General features: G+C 55.6%; 3 protein-coding genes across 3 annotated transcripts in view; 2 read left to right on the plus strand and 1 right to left on the minus strand.

The window, feature by feature from the left end:
• cyc7 (guanylyl and adenylyl cyclase family member) overlaps positions 1 to 548 on the plus strand; it is a gene marked incomplete at both ends in the record, with an annotated part of 7746 nt that extends 7198 nt beyond the window's left edge. The window contains 2 exons of the mRNA XM_002955585.1: positions 92 to 247; positions 532 to 548. Of these exons, the coding sequence (XP_002955631.1) occupies positions 92 to 247; positions 532 to 548 (173 nt within the window). The remainder of the gene's footprint in view (positions 1 to 91; positions 248 to 531) is intronic.
• A 3735-nt stretch (positions 549 to 4283) lies between these two features.
• On the minus strand, positions 4284 to 6409 carry mrpS18 (mitochondrial ribosomal protein S18; the record flags this gene model as incomplete). Its single annotated transcript, XM_002955649.1, has 4 exons — positions 4284 to 4391; positions 4990 to 5079; positions 5496 to 5935; positions 6292 to 6409. The coding sequence occupies 4 exons, from the start codon at positions 6407 to 6409 to the stop codon at positions 4284 to 4286; spliced, it is 756 nt and encodes a 251-aa protein (XP_002955695.1).
• A 565-nt stretch (positions 6410 to 6974) lies between these two features.
• On the plus strand, positions 6975 to 14663 carry VOLCADRAFT_96604 (uncharacterized protein; the record flags this gene model as incomplete). Its single annotated transcript, XM_002955586.1, has 11 exons — positions 6975 to 7065; positions 7442 to 7602; positions 7904 to 8026; positions 8396 to 8494; positions 8830 to 8992; positions 9294 to 9385; positions 9977 to 10111; positions 10339 to 10536; positions 10918 to 11071; positions 13394 to 13506; positions 13755 to 14663. 11 exons carry the CDS (start codon positions 6975 to 6977, stop codon positions 14661 to 14663), a joined length of 2238 nt encoding a protein of 745 aa, XP_002955632.1.
• Positions 14664 to 19130: the final 4467 nt, after the last annotated feature.

A 19130-nucleotide genomic window follows, 5' to 3' on the forward strand; every position in this document is an offset into this window, starting at 1 on the left:
GGCGCCGCCGCCGCCGCCGCCGCCGCTGCCGCCGCCGCCAACCACCACAGTCTATTTCGCCTCCTGGCCCCCCGGGAACGTTCGACTCTAGGCAGTGCGGCTTTCATGGCCTGTACGGGCGGTGGTTCCGGAGCTTGCACGAGTTTGGATCCACGTGGTGGCGGAATGCCGCTGCTGACGCTGACCCTGGAGGGCGATAGGAACCTGACGGAGCATTTGGAGGCGGTGTCGGGGGCGGTTGTCGGAGGTGGGGGTGGGGGTGGGGGTGGATATATGGTGTGTGTGTATGGGGGGGGTGGAGGTGGAGGTGGGGGTGGAGGTGGGGGTGGCACCCCGTAAGAACGGTGCGGCCGCCGGCAATGGCTGAGGCCTTTGTTGTTGCTGCTGCTGCTGCTGCTGCTGCTGGTGATGATGATGATGATGATGTGATCAAGCGTTATTGATCTGATACAGCTTTGGCTGTCATGATTGGCATGATGGCTTGCGGGTTGAGCTGTCGTACGCTTCGTACTGATTTTTCTTAATTTGCAGGTGGTCGATGTGTATGAGTCTATATGTGGCTGCACGAGGGTAGTACGGGAGAACGAGGTTTTCTGTGGCCACCGGAATTTCGGTTGGCCATACCTGGAGCCCTTCTCCCCACCTACCGCCCCCGGGGGGTGTACCCGGGCTGTGGGTGTGGGGGTGAGGATGTGAGAGAGTCGTAGTGGCGGGAGGGGGGCGAGATCTGGATATCAAATCCGGGGACCCCGCCAACCCCGGATAGGAGAGATGTATGTATGTATGCATGTATGTATATCCCTGCCAATGCGAATGCGGACGCGTATTCCGGCCGGCATTCCGAGCTGACGTGAGCTTACACACATCGCACACATACGTACATACATACTTACACAACATTGCTTAGTCATTGATTGATGCCCCGTCTAGGCCGTGTGTTGTCATGTCAGTGGCATGTCAATCATGTATACATGCATGAAGAGCAGGGCGACACTAGGTACGCAAGGGATTGTACGACAGTAGGGGAATAGTGTTCCGTACAAATCGGTATAATTGACCATTAAGCATAAAGGCGCCGCGACAGGGGAACCCGGGGGTGGGTTAAAGAGGCGGTTGGGCGGTGTGACTGTTGCCGTTTTAAATTTACCATGGCAAATGATGGGGTGTGTGACAGACTGACAGACTGACAGACTGACAGACTGACAGACTGACGGTACCCTCAGGTGCTCTCATGGTTTAAGAACTGTAAGTTGGTTTGACGACTTGGGGAATGTAAGAGTGGTTTAGGGTCATATGGATATGGTACTGCTGCTGCTCATATCGGATGTCTTTTTATTTTTCTTGAGGTGAAATGGTGTGCTCGATGAGGGGTGTGTGACGCACCCTCGGTACGACGGGCGACGGGTTTACCTCCAGCGACGGGTCTATGCCCTACCGGTCATACACTTTCTCATATCGAGATTTCAAGGATTTGGATCTCCAGTTTGAGTTGTATTCGATTGCCCTCCCTGGAGGTACGGCACAACATTTCGTGGTGGACGGCCAGCTGCCGTGAGAATCTGTCTATGTGTCTGCTCGCCTTTGGGAAGTGCGTCCTAGCAGCCACCAGCCGCTGGGGGGGCCGCCGGTGCCTTTCGGAGTCGGAGTCGGAGTCGGAGCGTGCCAGCTGGTGAAAGGAAAGGCAGAAGGTTGTCGGTTGCAGGAGGTGAGGGAGTATCTCCCCCATGCTGGGATTTGCCCTTTCGTCTTTCGTACAAGGCATGTCGTGTAGGGCATATGTTATTATGCATGGGTAAAAAGCATGCGTTTATTTAAGGTTCTACTGCTGTTGTTGTTGTTGTTGTTGTTGTTGTATGATTTTCGGGTTGTGGTCTCGGCTCCATTTGGCTCGTGTGTGCGGTTCGGGAAGCGCTGCAAAAGTCTGTTTGAAGACGACGTCCACAGTCCAGCCTCTGCTGCTGCTGCTCCTGCTCCTGCTACTGTTGCTGCTGCTGGGAGAACGGAAAGTCCAGTCTTCTAAAAGTAGGAGTATGACCTAGGGCATGGCATGGTGTTGTATGGCGTTTTGCCCGACTGTTAGATTGTTTTTGTCACACCGACATGAGCGAGCGTGCCAGAAATCTAGGTTGTTGGCCAACTATTGTCCTTTTCGCCATATCTATCTATCTGGTCTGGAGGCCCTTTACACTTTCAAACTTCTGTGCACGTCCTCGAGGCATTGCATGTCGCTTTTTAGGTTTGATTTCGTTCTAGTATGTTTTTGAAAACGGACTGAGCCCACCGGGGATGAACTGAATTGTATTGCGGAACCTCCTGGCGGCGCTAGTGAAGAAGTCCATTCTCACAAATAGGACGCACTGCGGTGGTGTCACACGGAATGGTGCAATATCGCTCTCCCGTGTGTTTGCCCGTAATGCGGCCAAACCACATAACCAGGCGTGATCCGTGCTTTGAGTTGCAGCGTGCGCTCCTCTCGCGTTTCTCTGCCAATGCAAAATGCCAGTTTGCTGTTCCATCCTTTTTGCACGAGGTGGCAGTGACGATGATGATAATGATGATAATGATGATAATGCACGATGCGATCAGGTCCCCGACCTCGGGTGGTCCACAGTGTGGATTTCCAATTCGGGTTTTTGGGGGGTTATGTCGTACCGGGGAGGCCCGTGCCATGCTGTACAATGGCATGGTGTACCATGCTGCCGTACGACACTCCAAAGGTTCGTACGACCATCTCCCGACACAACAGCGCCTTGCGCTTGCAGTTCGTATGGTGGAGTATAGTATACAACAGGTAATAATGGTGGAGTGGTGTTCTATGGCGTTCAATTCAGATAATAAACGTGTGCGCAATCGGCCCAGAAGCCTCGGGGGGGGGAGAACGGGAGGGGGAGCTGCAAAATGGACGCAGCTGCGAGTGCGTCCTCGACGCCGGCGACGTGTCTCTCGCTCATCTTCATACACTCTGGATGTGTCCATCCATCCATGAATTCATGCACGGACGAGGCCGAGGGTGTTGACATCCCCCTCCCCTCCCCCTCCCGGAGGTTTCAATAAAACCCTCCGGGTTTTTTATCCACTCGGTGATGGCGTCCATGATTTGCAGCAAGCATTTCAGCAGCTGAGCTTTTGAAGCTGGGAGAAGCAGCAGCTCTCAGGCGGGAAGGGTTTTAGTTTTTTCTCGTCAGTTCGTATGTCTGTGCACTTGGAGACGGGACAGACGGTGCCGTACAATACCCTCAGACTTTACGTCTCGTCTGAAGCCGGCGCTACTGCTACTGCAGCAGGGCGGTGTTCGGTCGGGGTGATGAGAGAAAGAAAGAAAGAGAGAGCAGCTGCAACCATATGTGTTTGCCATGTACGTATGCCTGATGCCACAACGTTAGCGGCAGACCAATCGACCTCCCGGGAGGGGGGGTTTAGAGAGGGAGGGAGGGAGGACGCGACACCTGCAAGGCTTTCTTTCCCTGGACTCGCAGCCACCAGTGTAATCCGACACCCCATCCGGGACACAAACACAAACACAGGCACAGGCACACGCGCAGCTCTTTTGAGTCCACAGGAGCACGGGGAGTACCCTCACGCAAGCACAGGGAGACAGGACATCCCGGGAGAAAATGACAAAGCCCAGGGAAAGATAACACATGCCAGCGCCCCCTCCTCCCTTCCCCCCCCCTCCTCCTCCCATTTCCTTCGGTGCTTTCCGACTTCACGCGCCAAGCTCAGCCAGTTCCTTGTAACCCGCCACCGCACGGCCTCCCACCGCTACAGCCACAGCACCACGCCCGGCACCCCTCCCGGCCACCCCCCCCACACCCAACCCAGTCCGTGACCCTCCCTCTGCTCCTGCGGTGGTGGCATTCACGGCGGCGCTGGAAGCAGCAGCAGCAGCAGCCGCAACTGCCGCCCTCCGCTGCGCCTCTACGAGCTCCTGCTCCCTCACCCTCGCCAGGTGCAGCTTGTCCAGTCGCGCCTCACCCGCCATAAGCCCCATGTGGCGGGCCAGCTTCACCTGGCGGGAGACGTACCTGCGCCGTACGGCAGCATGAGGAATAAACACGAGGGGAGGGTCGGGGCCGTATTGTCTCTCCGGGTTTTGTGTGGTAGTTTATGAGGCGCACACCCTCTCTCACACCGGGGGAGCTCTCTCCCTAGGATGTACGGACAGACAGACCGACAGACAGATGCATGCACTCGCGTCCTGCTCGGGCCTTCCTCAAAGTCGCCTCGGGCGGCCTCCGCACCTCACCGCCGCGTCACCCCCACTCCCCCCCCCAGGTTCCTTCCTACTTGTGCACCGCGACCGGTAGCCGCGTGTGTCTCCGCGATAGCAGCCTGCCCCCGGGGGACAAGAACCACCGGGTCAGGAAGGCCACATTCTTATAGTCCGCTTTCTGTGGGGAATGAGGTGCAGGGGGGGTAGAGGTGTCTGTCTGTCTGTCTGTGTGTGTGTGTGTCTGTGTGTGTGTCTGTCTGTGTGTATAGAAGAGCCACCAATACGGTGGCGCGGGAGGAGCACAAGATGAGTTGCCGCAGGGGACGACGTCGTACACATCACAGAGGCATTAATTCACGGCACCGTACGGGTGACAGAAAGGCTACTGGATACAATACATACACACACAGATGCGGGCGAGTTGGGCTCGGGTGGGCTGATGGGTACTGGGGGGGCTGTTGGCCACTACTACTAATGCCCCTGCCCCCGCCCCTTCTGCTACTGCTGCCCTCCCGCCCTCCTGCACAGACGGGTACGTGTCCAGGCCCATTGCGCTTCGAGTGCATGTGTGTCGCAAACCGCCCTTCATCCCTCTACCTGGGCCCCCCATGCCACTCCCTGTCTGTCTGTCTGTCTGTCTGTCTGTCTGTGTGCCTACCTGTCTGTGCCCCAACTGACACCGCCGGATAGTAAGCACGCCGCCAAACCATACATACATACATACAACCCCCAACCCTAAGCACCCGGCGGTTTCCCCTCCAAACCCCTCCACCCACCTCCATGACCTCCGCAACGGTGGGACGGCGTACGGCACCCGCATCCGTACGAACCCGGCCCCACGTCCGGGCCGTGTACGGATTGAGATCCTGGTGGGGCCCAGAGCCAGGCGGTTGGGCGTGTGGTTGGGTGCTCAACGGCTGGGGAAGGGGATGCGTGCTGAGGACAGGATTGACCGACCCCGTCCTGAACAAGCAATATAAAGAATAATGACATGTCCGCCGCTGAGCAAAAGCCCATGGGCAATCCAGGATTTTCCTAAGCTTAAAAACGACCGGCGCTTTACCTCTCTGTGCCATGACATGCTCTTGGAACACAACCACCGTACGAACGAACAATTTGAAATCGTGGGATGTGTGGATCCGACAGCTGACATCTCACCGCTAGCAGGACTCTCGGGTCGGCCTCCGATCCGTTACATCAAGGCGCAGATCATGTCACACCACGTTGGAACTGCCCAGGTACGGCACCGTACAACACCGTACTTTCCCCACCAAGGACGTACCTGTGCTTCGTACGTCTCCCCGGGAAGGAAGCGCCGTCTAGGGTTTACTCGCGGCTGCTGTGACGTCAGCATTCCAACCAGGCCTGCCGCGGTGGTTGCGCCTTCGTCGGCGGGTACGGCACCGCCGAGTACCGCGTAGCCGTACTTGGGATGCAGCAATCGCTGGTGCGGCGGCAGCTCAAGCTGCGGCTCGTCCTGATGTGCCTGCGGAAGCTGCTGTTGAAGCGGCGCAACGCCGTCGCCGCCTCCGCTGGTGTCGGTGCTTGTGGTGGTGCTTGTGGAGGCCTGCAGCGCGGCCGCCGCTGCCTCCGCTGCCGCGTCCGCTGCAGCCTGCCCCGGCGGCAGGTGCGGCAAACCCCCTGCCGTTGAGGCTGCTGCCAGGTCCTCCTTCACGTTGGCCAGGCGGCCCCTTTCGCCCTTTGAGATCCGCCAGTTGGATACTGCGGCGTTGGCGTTGGTGACGTGGAGGCAAGGGAAAGGCGATGATTGTGATGAGCGTGGAGATGGGAAAGATCGGAGAAGCGGAGGGGAAAGAAACGGAAGCTGTGCGGGTCAGGAGCTGGATAGCCAGGTAAAGCATGATGAAGGGGGCTGCGATGAGAGGCACAGGGATTGCGGCTCTGGGGCGGACTCGGTGGAGGGGTTTAGGGTTTTTGTGCTGGTGGCGAGTATCATGGCAAGGTAATTACCGTGGCGAACCGGGAAGGGGGGAGGACTTTGCCAGCGGCTAAGCGGTATGAGCAGGGGGGGAGGAAAGGCGCAAATGGGGTCGTGTGGTGTGGCAGACGAAGCTTACCGGCAAGGAGGTCCCGAAGCCGCGCAGTGAAGGTTGGACGGGCAGGATCGGGTCCGGAGTCAGAGCTGGATGGCTGTGAAGCGTGATCGTCGGGCTTGTTGGGATTGGAAGTGGACATGAGTCGGACCGATGATGGCCCGGCAGAGCGAAATGGTCCGCAAGCGGAGGACCAAGCCTCATGAGATACAACACATGAATTTCCGTTTAGACTAAGGCAATTAGTTGCGTGCGTAGCGGAAAGCTGCTGTGCGCTAGCTCCGGTGGTGAGCGCACGCAATGCGCTGGTGAGCCTGGACACATTCGACTGCATGGCGATGGATGTGAAGGTAGTTAACAGACTCCACAAACCAAGTTTTATTATCTCGCAGCCAACAAGCGCTCCAACAGTTGTTCACTCCATTTCTATTTCCGGGGCGAAAATAGCAACGACTATGATGCTGAGTTTAGATAAATCCCCCGTGAAGGCTTCCGCAACAGGAAAATAGGATTACGGTTAGGAAGTAACCGTATAGCTGGACTATCTTGCCTCGATGTACATTTTGCAGTTGGCAAGACAACTTACTTTGTAAGTATACATGTCGATTTGGATATTGTAATGACTTTAATAGACGTAAGCTTATCCGCACGTTGTGGCTAGGCTTTTGACAGGCTCATAACCAAGAGCAAAATTTAGGATTTGTTAAATGACTGGCAGTTTCACTTCGGCAATGTGGCAACGCTTTTGCCCGGTGGGCGGTATCACGACGGAGCTGCTGGGCATCAATGCAACATCAGGTTAGGCTCTGCTCGTGCGCTCCTCCAGTCTTGCATTGTTCTTGCGCCAAAAATTTATTCGCTTAGTGAGACAAAAAACATGAGCTGGGCCCATCTGTGGAAAACGGGGGCTTGTCCTGACGTGTAGCTTATGGAACCCTCTAGGAACTATCAGCACAGGAACAGCTGTTTCCCCTACCCATCACAGCTGCGCAAACAACACGTTATTGCAAACTGCGTATGAATATTCCTCACATGCGAAATTTCCTCTTAAACCACCTATCCTTTTCAAGAACGCCAGTACCGATCTTACGTGTACCGCAGTTTTCAAACACCCGCTGCGCACCAAACACGTGTCTAATGACCTCCTCCAAGACCCGCCTTCCCTCCCGCACAGTTCCACCCCGCCTCCAGGTCGTAGTCTTCCCCGGCAACCCCGGCAGCGCAGCCTACTTCAAGCCCTTCATGCTGGCGGTACACCGACTGCTACGTGGCCGTGCAGATGTGCTGGCAGTCACCCACGCCGGCCATGACCCAGATACGGACCACGGTGGGCGGGTGAGCCTGGGGAAAACGGACGGACCCGTGGGTCAGTTACGCCATGGGTTCGGCCCCGTGTCATGTGTGTGGGAGCGAACGTTCTTTCCTGCTCACAATAATGTCGTATAATACGAGACTTACACTACTGCTGCTGCTACTGCCGCAGTCCGTGTCCATTTTTCATTCCACTCTCCCCCCGGGTCCTTTTCACCGTCTCCGCCCATCTCCCCCATACACACACGCCCGCTCCTACAACCCCTTTGGTCCTTTCTCACCCCCCATCGCCCCGCACTGCGCATCCGGCTCTTCTCCCACGCAGTTGTGGGATTTGTCTGAGCAGGTCGCGCACAAGGTGTCGTACCTCCGTGAGCATGTGTTGGTGCCGGGAAGGGCCCCCGTACTGCTGGTGGGCCACTCCATCGGGGCGACCATGATGTTTCGGGTGAGGGGGGGAAAGGGGGGAAAGAGGGGTAGGAAGGGGGGTAGGGAGGAAAGGGGGGTAGGGAGGGGGGGGAAAGGGGGGTAGGGAGAGGGGGGAAAGGGGGGTAGGGAGGGGGGGGAAAGGGGGGAAAGAGGGGTAGGAAGGGGGAGGGAGGGGGAGGGGGGCGGGGGAGGGGGGGAGGGGGGGGAGGGGGAGGGAGGGGGAGGGGGGGGAAAGGGGGGCGGGGGAGGGAGTGAGGGGAGGGGGAGGGGGGGGAAAGGGGGGCGGGGGAGGGAATGAGGGGAGGGGGAGGGAGGAGGGTCATTTGGCTCACAGGTTGACATGCCCTCGTACTCACGTGCCCTCGTACTCACGCACTATTCCTGTCAGGCGGTGTCCCAGATCGAGGGCTTGGACCCCCCACCACACGACCCGCAGCACCAACACCTTTCGGTGAAGCAACAGCAGCAGCGGCCGCCCATACTCAAGGTACATATGTATGTATGTATGTATGTATGTATGTATGTATGCCCCACAAAGGTGCTGTTTTGACTGTCTTTGCTGTTCCGTGTTGTGGATGTAGGCCCCCTAGTCAGTCAGTTAGTTAGTTATTTAGCTGCTGCGGGTCTTCCTTGCCAGCTGCCACTTCGCTGGGCTACTACAGCCCTCAAACCTCTAAGAACCCCTTGTGCACGTGTTTGTGTAGAAGTGGGGTGGGGTGGGGTTACACACCGTCGTCGTTCCCTTCCCATCCCCCCCTCTCACCCTCCATTTCCCACCCCCCTCTTGCACTACACACGCACATACATCGGTATGTATGTCAGTTGGTGGCGGTGTTCCCCTTCTTCGAAACCAACTTCCCGGGCAACTGGCGGCAGCGGCGGCTCCGGTCCTTGGCGCCCTGGTACGACTACCTGGGCTGGCTGGGAGCGGCGGTCACCTCACTGCCCGGGCCGCTGAGGACGGCGTTTGTGCGGCTCAATGCAGGTGGGCGGGGTCAGGCGCCAGGAGGCCACCGGGGGCCGGGGGGGGAAGCGGTGGGGGGTGCGGTTGGGGGGGGTGAAACCGGCCTTGCCTCGTCGCCTGCAGGTCCATTTTAGCCTTGAATTTCCGTGCTTTGTGCACTGTCCCAATACACACACACACATAGCCCCACCGCCTGCTACCCAACCCCACGTCGCAGTGCGTCTGCGTCTTTTTATCACCTCACATCACATCACCCCCCTGTTGGGCTGCTGCTGCCACTGCTCCGGCTGCCCGTCATTGTACGGCACATGCCCTCTCACAGCCATGGACCCTGACCCCGTGGAACTGACGTGTCGGCTGCTGTCGCGACACACCGTACGGAATGCCTTCTTCCTTGCCATGCATGAGTTCAAGGTGGGTGTGCTGTGTAGGGGGTGTGGAAGAATTGCGCATGACTGAACCAACGGGTGCTGCTGGTACGACACCGTGCAGATTCCAACTAGGAGGAGGGGCCTTATGTGTCCGGTCGGGGTATGAAGCGATAGAGTCGGTGAGCTCGCCCGGGGCCTTGCTAGTGCCCCTCCTCCGGAGTAGTGCCCCTCCGGACCCCGGAGGTCTCTTAACCCCCCTCGCTAGCAGCCATGCTTCGCCGCGCGATACCCCCTCCTCCCCTCTCCCTCCTTCAAAACCGTCTACTGGTCAGTTCTGCTTCTTATACACTCTTTCCTTGGCAGCAGCTTCACTCGTTTGTGGTTCGTCTTTCCCCCTCACGCCCTCCCTCCCCCAATTTAGTCTTGGCGGCTAGGTAGGTAGTTATCCGCTAATCGTCATGACTGCTACACCATCGCGATGACTTCTTCTTCGCAACCGCCGACTGGTTAGTTATGCCTTCTTTAGTTCTGGTGCATCACTCTTTCCGCTTCACTCGCACTCATCAGCTTCGCTCGTGGTTCGTCGTCCCCCTCCTCCCCCTCCTCCCCCTCCTCCCGGCCCGCACCCCCCCAGGAGCTCTCCCGGCCCTGGGACTGGTCCCTCCTCTCCGCCCTAGGTCCCCGTGTGCACGTGATGGGCTGTACGGCGGACACCTGGCTCTCCCGGGGGCAGTACGAGGACCTGCTGGCCCGGGTGCCGGGGGTGCAGGTCGGTGGGGGCGGGGGGGTCACCCGCACTATGGGCCGGGGGGGACTAGACGGGGAGGAGGAGGAAAGCCAAAACCCGGTGCAGATGTGTCGCCGCCCAACACAACACAACACAACACAGTGCCGTCCCACGTGCAACCCCGTGCCACCCCAAAGCCCCACAACTCCTCTCACCCAAAACCCTAGGTGTATACATACACACATACATACACACGCACACGCACACAGGCTACCTGGCATCCAGACCTGCGACACGCCTTCTGCGTCTCCAAGCGCCAGAGCCTAGCTGTGGCAGAAATCATCTCGGCTGTGGCGCGATCCATACCGGATCTGAATCTGAATCTGGATCTGGATTTGGATCAGGCCGCAAGCACCGCCACTGGAACCTGTGTCGGAATGATGTCGGGCGACCCAGCTACAGCCGCCGTTAGGTCCTCCTTGGACTCCGAGATCATTACTGCTACAGCCACCGCCAAGGCCGGACGAGCAGTAGCAGGTGAAACGGAAACTGCCACCCCTAGCTCCGAGACCAGTCTTCCGGCATGCAAGCCCCAACGAGAATTTTTACCCAGGGCTGATGTTCACCAACGGCAACAACAGCAGCAGCAGCAGCAGCAGAGCCACTCTGAGCCTAACCGCCACCGCAACCAACTGGGTAACGAACCTAACCACCACGGCAACCACCAGCCGCATGGCGATCAACTAGTGCCATGTGGAGAGACCAGTCAGCAACGGCGGCAGTTGTACGGCGATGACGTTATCGCTGGACACCATCACCACCATCACCACCACCACCACCACCACCAGCTGCCGCCGGCCACGCCGGCGCCTGGATGCTGCGACGTCGACACCATCAGGGCCGACATCGGCGGCGCCGCCGATCAGGCTGCCGTTGATGACACCACCGGCGGCATCGCCACCACTGCATTGTACGGCAAGATTGCATCGGATGCGGCGGGAGGTTCGTCGACCGCGGCGGTGGTGGCGGCCAGCGGCGGCGGCGGCGTCACGACACGTGGCCTGTCGCGGCGGCGTGTGAGCCTCGAGTCAGCTGCTAGGGCTAGCTAGGTGTATGGCGAGCCGAACGGCCCCTCGACCCCGGGCCCGTTGTTGTGCATTCTGATTCAACGCGATCCTCATAGACATACATACATACATACGGAGGTATCAGGCGTCGCGGACGTCGTCGCACCATACGTCTATTGAGTCGGGTAGCCGTATGGGGGGTCCCGCCGGCCGCCCCCTCTTCCCTCGTTCCCTTAGCGCAGCCACCTTCACTGCGACCGCCGCGACCGCCGTCAACACGTCCGCTGCCATGCGTGTGTGTGTGTGTGGGGGGGGGGGGAGCGAGCGGGTGTATAGTCCCCGTCCTCTTCTGCAACACCGCGAACGTCGCCAGCAGCAACAACCATTCCTTAGTGTGTGATTTATTATGCGGCTCACGAGCAAGGTGAAATTGCCCAGAGTGCCACAGAAGTGCGGTGAGCCGTATCGTGCCGTATTGTGCCGTAATTGCACATTTAATGTACGGCTTGTACATGTTTAGATGAAGATATAATACACATATTGCATAAATAGCTATATACGTCTGTATGATGTACGATATACGATGTACGATATACGATGTACGATGTACGGGAGTCAACACAGAGCATAAGAAGAAGAAGAAGAAGAAGAAGGAGGTGGAGCAGGATGATAGGGAGAAGAATTGGTTGTCGTGCTAGTTACGAAGCGGAAGTACCGAGCCATCGCCATTGCCGTTTCGATTCCATCAGCGACCGAACGATGAAGGTGATGAGGAGGAGGATGTTTCCTGTGGTATACTATTTTTTTCGCTTGCTTATCTGTATGCGGTCGAGTATTTAATGTTTTATACCGTAGTCTAGACGTGCGCTTTGTGCTTGGCAAATCCATACGGGGCGGACCTGGTTTCGGGTTTGGGGCGGAGTGTCAATCAGCCAGCCGGATGAGGCATTGAGGCAGGGCAGGAGGGGGATGAAGTTGAACGAGGAAACGCCTTTTTGGAGCGCCGAAAGAGCGCATCTGTGATTTCCTTGGTTACGGTTACGATAGTGCAATGCTCCACGGCAAGTTATACTGCTTAGCTGCATATAATCGCGCTCTTACCGACGAGGAGATCCGTCTTGCGCATGATGTGATGTGAGGGCTGAAGGGGGTTGCTGGGGCAGCTGGGGCATTGGCCGGGCCTTGGAATGCGGGAGCTCGCGTAGGGAAACTCGTATGGGGGTTGTGGTATATGATATAAGGTGTTAAGGCGATTTCGCTGCGTTGCGCGCGAGTCTATTCGTGTTGCTCGGGGACGGTGAGGTTAAGAAGAGGGGCTGGTGAGTGCATGGAATGGAGCGAAAGGAGTGCATGGCGAGTTTTTTCCTTAGCAAGTTGGTTGTCTTAGGATTCCTGTCACTCGGTGAAGTAAAGAGACTATCGTTTTCGTCCTGTGGGGGCATTGCTGTCTTTGTTGCGCAAGTCCGCCTGGCTCCGTTTACCGTACGAAGGCCGAGATAGCCCGGAGCTTACTTTTCTTGTATATTATCTTTGTGAGTTTTATGTGCAGGATCCTGTTAACCATTGTTACTGCACGCTTGCATTCCCTTGGCTTGCCTGATTCCAATCTACCGTTAACTGCTGAAACCGGGTGGTTACCACAGCGATTTTAAAATGTGCACAAGTCAAAGGAGAGGGACTTCCGAAGATGGAGATGAAGGTGATATTTGGGCAGACAGCAGCGAGGATGGCCAAGGCGAACTCGATCGCGAGGCGACCGCACGGCACCAGCGATTTTACAATGTAAACATCATAAGTGTTAACATGACAAAGCCTATCATGACTTTCGCAAGTTGAGCAGCAATGCAACTTGCATCTGTAGGCTGGATACCGAGAGGGCATAGAGGAGGGGAAAGAACGAACACTTCAAGAAGGGTTCAACTTAGGTGCGCTAATTGCCGTCACGCGTTCCACCCCCACCCCCTTCCTGCAAGCTCCCCCAGTGCACGGGACAGCGCACGCCAGGCTGTGACCTAGATACATCCTATTGCGAAGTCGGTTCCTTTCTCTTTGATAGTTTACCCTCTCGGCATCACAGGTTATTTCCATCCAAGGTTAATCCTTTACTCTGGACGGCGTGCGATAAACCTCGTGCTTCTATCTTACCCACTGCTATTTATGCCAAGTCACTATCCGTTTCGTCAAATTAAAGAGAAATAGGCATGCAAACCTATATGAAAATTGTCGCTGGTATTGGTGTTGCTGCTTTGTCTCACAGGGTTTAGGGAGGGCGCGGCTGCGGGGTTTGAATGGGGTGTCATGCGGGGCGCCGTGAAGACACTGGCTGCGCTGGACAGCCAGGCCGTCGGCAACAGGGGCCTGCGTGACCAGGTGGGAGATCGACCCCCTATGCGTAGCTGCTTCTGTACGTGTGGCGTACATATGTGGTTTGTGTTAATGTGTGTGTCTATATTTGCATGTATGTAAATCAATATGCGCAGCTGGTTCATGTCTTCAACATGTATATGCGGCAACGCCAGCAGCCGTGGTAGCAGCAGCAGCAGCCCTTTTTCTACCCTCTCGCGTCCCTTCCCCGCTTCAAGCCTGCCCCTCCCACCCTACCGCACGTGCACGTACAGATTCAGGCGCTAAAGGCTGCCGCTGATGTGGATCCCCGGGCGGCCATGCTCGCCACCTTCAGACACATCCTGTCATCGCCACCTACGCCGCCATCACACGAGCAACAAGACGTGCCACAGCAGCTGCCGGCAATCTCCCCGGAACCCGCCCCCTCTTCAAGGGGACCCCCACCCCGACGAGGAACTGGCCACTGCAGTAGTCATACGCTCGCAGGGAACTCCGACGGCCTGGCGCGAGAACCCTTGTCCGCGTCCGCTAAAGATGACCCAGGGGTCGCTCCCAGCAACAGCAGCAATAGCAGGGGAATTCGAGGAGCATCAACAGATCTTGAAGTTGAGCAGCTCAATGGCGTGCGCGCTGCCGTGGCGGGGATGTCATTGTCATCATCAAGCTCAGCAGCAGTAGCACCTCTTTCGGGGCAAAGAGGGACAATAGCAGCAGCAGCAGCAGCAGCTGGGCGGGAAGCAGCAACAGCAGAAGTGAGCACAGGCGGGAGGTTGAAAGCTGAATATGAGGCAGGCGAAGCTTTTGGTTGCTCCAGGGATGCTGCCACTCTTGGTATTTCCGCTACTCCCGATGCTCCTCCTAGTCCAGGTAGAGCCGGCACTGATGGCGCTGTAAAGAACGCCCCTGACACTGCCGCCACTGCCTCATTGTCAGCCATTCCCGCAGCGCCAGGGCCTCGTGGAGCGGGGAGACCGGCGGTTCCCATCGCTCTGCCGCCTGACGCCGCAGCCCTGCACCTGCCCGACATGGTAGCCCTGATGGGGGAGCTCCGGGGCCGTCTGGCGGACCTAGGGTTCCGGGTGGAGAGTGCGGCTCCTTCTCCTCCTCCTCCTCCGCCGCCGCCGCCTCGTTCTCCTCCGCCTGGTACCCCACAAGGCGCGGCGAGACCGTCACCGTCATGAACTACGAAGCCAAGACAGAGACAGGAGGTCCGCGGTTTGCAGTCGCGGAATGATGTTGTTTTATGTTGGGTTGTGTTCAAGGTGCTGGGTTGTGTTAAGCAGGGGCTCGGGCTGTTATGCGCACGATGCTGCAGCTGGGCTGGCCTTTCGTGATGTGTCGTGAATTGATGGTGGGTTATATGGTACATGTGGCGGGAGTTTGTATGGCTTACCTGGAAGGAAGGTAGTTGTTGGCGGATATGCTACTGCCGCGGCAGGCAGGTTGGGCTATGTGTGAAACTGACTGCCCCGTCGAGGGCGACCCTGAACCGCTTCCGCTCGTAACTGAACAGCCACGTCATCCGACGCGCGGCGGTGTCGCTGCTCCATATGACCAGCAAGCTTCCCCTAGCGGCTTGAGATGGCAGCAAGGTAGTAGGGATGTACTGGCCTGTACATAGTTCAGAGGCCGGTGCCCGATGGGTTTTTTAAATAATCCGAACCGTGATACGAGAACAAGCCGAAGTGGGTGCGCGAATAACTGTGCCGATGTATGTATGTAATAACATCGTAGTCAAGCGACGTGTAAGCCAATGGTTATGCGCGGCTCTCAAAGCGTCGGAATATGCGCCACGTACGGAACTGGACATAAAGGGCAGTGTTCAACGTGCGTGCGTTTCAAGTTGTTGATAAAAACGCGATATTCGCCTACTTGAACTTAGAGGTATAAACAAAAGGGCATTTATGGCAGTAGTATTGCCGGCAGTAGTATATCATGAGACATGTATAGATATATGTACATCTCCGTTTTTCCCTTTCGCCCTCATCCGGCAAAATGATTCCGCTCATCTCCCCGCATTTGCCATTCTCATCACCAGGTTTGAGCATGTAACAGGTTAGTAAATCATATGACATCATGCTTACACTACCCGAAATAACGGCTGACCCTGTCTGACAGACTCGAAAAGGAGCATTTGGGCGGACAAAATCTTGACAGATATTTTTAGAGGTTTGATCTCAAAATTTTCCCAATCGACTACTCATAGAAAAGCTTAAGAACACGGTAAAATTATATAATCATCGTGGGGACCTAGGACAATTTTCGTTGATGTTGTTACAGGCTGGTTAAGCTTCACCAGTGGCCTCCTTCCCGAGGCAATTCCCTGCTCTCCCCTGCTAGAGGGGCACCCTAATCCATTCACCCCATCCGACTTCAGAGTGTACTCTTTGAGTTTGGCAACTCACCACCAGCATCCAACCAAATCTAGCGGATCAACGGCGCGTCAACTTAGTTCCTGGTCAGCTCGCAAGTTGATTTTATCACGTCCTACACCGTCCACAAGATGGGGGGCCACCTCCCATTTCACCACCTCTCTAACATCCGATAGGTCGGCAGGCGGATTTGAACCCGGGTCGGCAGGGAGCAGAAGTCAGGCCTTAACCTCTGCCAGCCGCCTGCCTGTTAGTTGCCTGGAGACGACTCAAATTACCGAGTTGGCATTCCCAGCCCTCCTAAGTTCCGCTACAAAGATCTCACCGTGCGTATCGAAGTAGGATCGCGCCAATGACGTCGTACAAGCATGCTTACATGAATGAAAAGGGGAGGAATTCGGACTTGCGGAAATGCGGAATTCGGACGGAATTGCGGAATTCGACCCCGCGGCCTCTCGCACCCAAAGCGAGATTCATACCACTAGACCAGGTTTTTAACAAGTGCACCGCGCTAAACACAAAGGGGGCCCTCGGCCGGTATGGTGTCTGCCGTCCACAAGCAGAAGCTCCCCAAAAGGCATGCTGTAAAGCCGGGGATGCTGCAAGAATCGCATACACTGACGGCAAAAGTACATCCTCAGTACTCCCGCCACCAAGCTGACCCACCCGTCCAGGGGAAGCATTGTGATATCCTAACAACATGCGGGAGCGCCCCAACGCCACTCCCGTTCTACAGCGGATGGAGAAAAATGCCATCTCTTGTTGGCAGGAAATATAAAATGAAAAAAGTTCACATGGGGAGTTGCGGGAATCGAACCCACGACCTCTCGCACCCGAAGCGAGAATCATACCACTAGACCAAACTCCCTTATGCCCCATAGGCACACCTAAGCAGAACAGAATTTTAATTACGTGGATCCGCTCACAGGGTTCGGTAATTCCACCCCTGGGTGATTTTTCTGACACAGCTTGGTAGGAAGGCGGCCTCGTGTGTATTTGGTCGCACTTCTTCAAATCGTGGTAACTCTAGTCGCCGGGGTATTTGTAGGCATGAGTTTTGTCATCGATAGGGGAGCCATATTGGCAAAATTCCCCTCGTGGCATCAGTGCTAGTCCGGTCTTAGTCGTAGCCGAGCTTGCTGAGGTGTTGTGCGTGCCGGTACAGATCCTTTGTCCTTCCTTTCTAGGCCTGTGTCTATTACAGCGACAGGCGATGGGCCCTTTGGCAGCACAGGCATGCCCGGGGTGACATCCCCTTGGCAGCACAGGCATGCCCGGGGTGACATCCTACACTTCCACAGTGAACGCCAGCGATCGTTGTCATTCCATGGGGACCCCATGCATTTGAAAATATAAAAGAGCCGTTTCACACCGAGCTCGCCCGCTGTTGTGTGTCGTTATACATGGCTTCAAACACGCTCTCCTTGCGGCCAGACTTCAGCACGTGGCAAGGTGGCGCCATTTAGGCCTCTACTGTATGACGAGGTGCAAAGAGCATCACGTAAGGAGAAACAATAAACAACACTCTCGTTCGGACAGCTCTATTTATTCGCGCAGCTGGAATCCAAACAGGCGTCAATGCCGCCTAGATACCAAGAGGCACGGGAAACAGCTCCGTGCTGGTGCCGATGCAGAGAATCGTGCCCATTCAAGACAGAATAGGATTGGTAAGAGACATGGTGACGAGATAGCTTACCGTAATACCCCTTGACAGGCCCGCCCACTGGCTCATAGCTCCCCGCCCACGTAAATTTAAAATGATGTAAACCGATGTATGATTTTAAGAGAAAAAAATATGGCAGACGAAAAATAAAAAGGAAGTATAAAATTATTAACACAGAAGGGGCTTTTTGACTCGGTCAGAGCCATCAAGTGAGGTGCCTGGGTCTCCGCTAAGAACTGAAATTATTCCTGACATTCTAAGCATGAAATCAAACTATTGCATAGTTTCGCAGGCTTAAAGACATGCGTACGCTTTGAAAATAAATTCCACGTACGGCGCTTGCGGAAAAGGCCGGGAACTAGTTTCGGCCTTTCCGGTGTTCCTGGACCGCTTTACCGAAAACACGGGAAACAGGTTTCGCACAGTTTCCGTTTCGCAGGGTTTCCCTTTCGGCCCGAACACTGCGTTTACCCTTCTGTTATAATGTGTCAATAGCCATTTTAAAACCACACACTACCAATACATGCCGAAAACGCCGACTTGTTCTCCTGGAATGCCTGGGCTGTGTTTGGGAAATGTTGTGAAGGTCCTGAAGTTTGTAGTCTGTAAAGACAAACATTCACGTGCTTTTCCTTATCCCTTCTCTCTTCCCTTCCTCTTCGTCCTGTTTTCTCCCTCCATACCCTCCTCTTGTACAAAAAAGTTAGTATTAACATGACAAGTTGTGCTGGTTAATTTATACTGTCCACCAAAGAATGTCCACCATATGATTATAAGTTTGGCCTAGGTAAAGAATTTAACCATACCACTATCCAGCTAAAAATATCACATTATCGATGTGTAACACAGGGTTTAGAATGGAATATAGCAGTTTTGAGATGCAGCATCTCACATGCTGATATTTGCACAAGAACATGAACAAAAAGCTGCTCTCCAAACTTTAGAAAATTTAGCTTGCACAGATACTTATAAAAAAACTGCAAAGATAAAAACGTTATGTCGTCCCCACTACTGGATAAGAATGTGTGTTGCTATTAGTAAAATGATTGACCAAATGCGTGCGTCAGTTGGTCCTTGCCCACCTTTTAGGCCTAAATGTTGGATGAAAAATGGCGGAGCATGCTCGGACTAAGACGCAATTACTTGTTGCGCTATCCGGCAGGAATGTCGTTCCTGCTGGGTCCGGGGCCGAAGCGCGGTGTTATTCCCAACGCATCCCAGAAAACGTGAAGCAGCAAGCATAGAACATAGACTATAAGATCAAAACATCGTAACATACATAAAATGTTGTACTCGAATACTGCAGGTAAAGAAGTGTAAGGAATTAATCCTTCATGACAGGAGAGTACATCCAACCCATTTCAGAATTTGTACATATGGCAGAGTACGAGAACGACACCTCACCTCTCGCACGTCGCAGCTTGGCAGAAACTTCCTTTCTGATCACAAAAAACAAATTTCACAAGCGAAGATCAACATTACATCGTGCCAAAGCGTGCTCACACCAGACGCCGCTGCTTGCCAGCCGCTATCGTCAACTCGATACCTCCTGCCCACGCCCATGCCCATGCATGTGTCCACGCCACCGTGACTCATGCGCTCTTTCTTGCTGC

Source organism: Volvox carteri (genome assembly GCF_000143455.1).
Source record: "Volvox carteri f. nagariensis unplaced genomic scaffold VOLCAscaffold_53, whole genome shotgun sequence".
In the NCBI taxonomy this organism is placed as follows: Eukaryota; Viridiplantae; Chlorophyta; class Chlorophyceae; order Chlamydomonadales; family Volvocaceae; genus Volvox; species Volvox carteri.